Source organism: Mesitornis unicolor, unplaced genomic scaffold (genome assembly GCF_000695765.1).
Source record: "Mesitornis unicolor isolate BGI_N332 unplaced genomic scaffold, ASM69576v1 scaffold47476, whole genome shotgun sequence".
Taxonomy (NCBI): domain Eukaryota; kingdom Metazoa; phylum Chordata; class Aves; order Mesitornithiformes; family Mesitornithidae; genus Mesitornis; species Mesitornis unicolor.
The window spans coordinates 18,995-21,900 of record NW_010191230.1 but is presented as its reverse complement, the minus strand read 5'-3'; the positions used below and the strand labels follow the sequence as shown (position 1 = coordinate 21,900).

Here is a 2,906-nt window from a genome sequence, read left to right as displayed (position 1 = left end):
TTACCATAACTCTCTTAAACCAAAACTATTAAAAACATCCTAATAACAAAGTCACATCAAGTAGCTTCCTCCTCTACTATGGTACTCTGAAATGACACCCACAACTCTAAATAAGAAGCCTGAATATATCCCAATCGAAAACAAAGTCCCAATCAAAAACAAACCAAAACCTGCTGCTGCTACTTTTTGGCCCCGTTTCCACATGATTCAGCTTTCACAAACACACCCTCACTGGAGGAGCTGCAGGGTTTACTAGATGAGCTATTCTACAATCCTAGATTGTGAGACATTCATGTATTGTTTTCTTTAAGGTCACTGATGTACGCAGTTTACATCCTCAAAGACTGGATGGTTCACTTCCAAGCATGAGGAAGTTGAGCACTCCCAAGTGTGACAGTGCTCGATCCAAACAGCACAGCCAAGCCCCAGACTGGGTCACCCCGCGGTTTGTTTGGTGCATTTGGAACAAGGGCAGATAACAGCAGCCCATTCATTAGATGTCTCCATACAAGAACATGACCAATTCTGTGGGCAGTGAAGCATTAACAAAAAGCTGGGGGAGGCAGGAGAGAGACAGACTGGCACATAACGGATATGTTTGTTTTTAAATTCCTTCAGTGAAGCAGCCCAGTATAAATAGTGGGTAGCTGAGAACAAGCTGAATTTCATTCTTGTAAGTAACCTACACAACAGCAATACGAGGAGTAAGGTAAGATTTTACTTACAAGAGACACTTAAACTGCAAATATATTAAGTAGTATGGAACAATGACAGTAAAAATTATTAACCTAGCATCAAAATGTGACACTAAGGACATGACAGTAGCACCTCCAAACCCAAAACGTCAAGGTAACAGGGAGACAAGCTTCATAGTATGCCCATTTACTGACAAGCCACGAAAAATGCTGAAAAAGTCTCTCTTAAGCAAGCAGTGAGACCCACAAGCAAGATGGCTCAGCTTACAGTAAGTACATCATCCAGTTTAGAAACAACAATACTATAAGCTATTAAAAAAGACACATCAAATAAGGGAAACAAATCAGGAGCTTTATTTTAAAGGAAACAAAACTTCCATAATTACAAAATCAGCAAAGGTTAAAACTTTAATATACGACACTGTCAGCAATAGATCGAACACCCCAAGTCTCTCAATCAGTACCACCATCTAGAAATCTGAATCAGGCACAATTTAATAATTCAAAACCAGGTACTTCTTGCCTCCTGCTCAAACCATGTTTATCACAGCATTACTTCTTCAAAAGCTGCTGAACTGCCACAACAATTAAGAACTGAACACCAAAAGACTTATTTCAATTAGGTATTTCAAAACATATTGAAAGAAATCTGACTTTACTACTATTTTACCTGTTAAATGCACATAGTTACACCATGCTTCATTGAAGGGCATTACTTAAAAGCTAACTACAAATTGAAAAAACTGAAATGACTGACATGTCACAGGATGTTGTAATTTTCATTGACAGACAGAATAATGAAGTGTAAGTTCTGAAACTACCGTAATATATTTCCAAGGCATACATTTGCTTCTGCTTATTTATTTGAGGAAGCAAGATGAACAGTCACAGACTGGTAGTACAAACTACTAAGTTAAAAACTGGGAAAGTATTTCTGTTATCCTGATTTTAGAAAACAAATTATACATACCCGTTAAATCCAGTGACGATTTTCAGGATTCTTTCTTTCATCTCTTCAAAGGGAATATATTCCACATTTGGATTGGGGGGCCCTCTTGGTTCAGGAGCTGAGGTTCTAAAATCATCCATTACTTTCTCCAGTTTGAAAATAAAATAGCCTTTAAACTGAGACCACTGAACCCTGCATTAAACACAAGAATTAAGACACATGTGAGTGAGCCCTAAAACCACAGAAAAACAGTGTAACTGTGTTTGCAAAACAACATTCATGCTGGTATGCCAGTCCTAAAATAAATGAGGCAAGTCATGTATTATGTTTTTGCTGAATTTAAAGCATAACTATTTAAATTACAGCAGAACAGTATTACACAAGTCAATTGCCATTAACAACAGGGTGAGCCATTTCCTCAAAGAACAAATATCCACTTGCAATTCAAACCTAAACATGAAATACGCACATATTCTGTACAATTTACCAGTGAGCCTTTGTGTCACCTGAAGTTTTCACTGAGCTCACAGGAGAATGGGGCAAAAACAAAAACAAAGGGGAAAAAAAGGCATTTCAAGTCTGGAAACCACATGGCAGCTGTACACAGCATTATCTGCTGCCATTACAAAATCTTAATGGAAGGCCTTTTGTAGCTAACTGCTCAGTACCCATGCACCTTAAAAGCATTTAATAGCACCTCTTTCTCTGAAAGGAAAATATATTTTGTAACACAGCACTTCATGGTGAATATTTGAGCAAAACTACTTTGACTCCTGAAAAACATGCCTGACACGGTAAGTAATCTATTGAGATCTTTCCAAATTATCTTCTGCCTTACAACTTCAAGTTGTATAACTTATATAGAATTCTATATATCAGAATTTTCAAGAAAACAGGTCTCCCACACACGCTGCATACAGACAAGGCAGGAAACTGCTGAGAAAGCCCTTGACACCAACCGCCCCACACAACGGCCAGAAGAAATTCTGGCCTCCTCTGGCCAGTGCAGCTCTTGGCGGCACAGGGAGCAACTTGAAAGCCATCGATCTGGTTCAGTTACCATCAGTTTTATTCTATTCATGCTGATGCAGGAACTTACACAGCTACAGGATGGAGATGCCAGTGCAGAAAAAGAAGAAATAGGGAGAATAACAAGCCAACAATAAAGAAAGATAAGTTATCTTTGACATTTATCTGTAACATACACAATCTGGAATGAGCAGCCTCAAATCAAGCGAGCATAAAATGTGAACCCCCGGACA

At 38.5% G+C, this 2,906-nt stretch overlaps 1 protein-coding gene across 1 annotated transcript in view; it reads right to left on the bottom strand.

The window, feature by feature from the left end:
- Positions 1–2,906, bottom strand: part of PPP4R2 (protein phosphatase 4, regulatory subunit 2) — a gene marked incomplete at its 5' end in the record, with an annotated part of 30,242 nt that overhangs the window by 9,007 nt on the left and 18,329 nt on the right. The window contains one exon of the mRNA XM_010186673.1: positions 1,666–1,836. Within this exon, the coding sequence (XP_010184975.1) occupies positions 1,666–1,836 (171 nt within the window). The remainder of the gene's footprint in view (positions 1–1,665; positions 1,837–2,906) is intronic.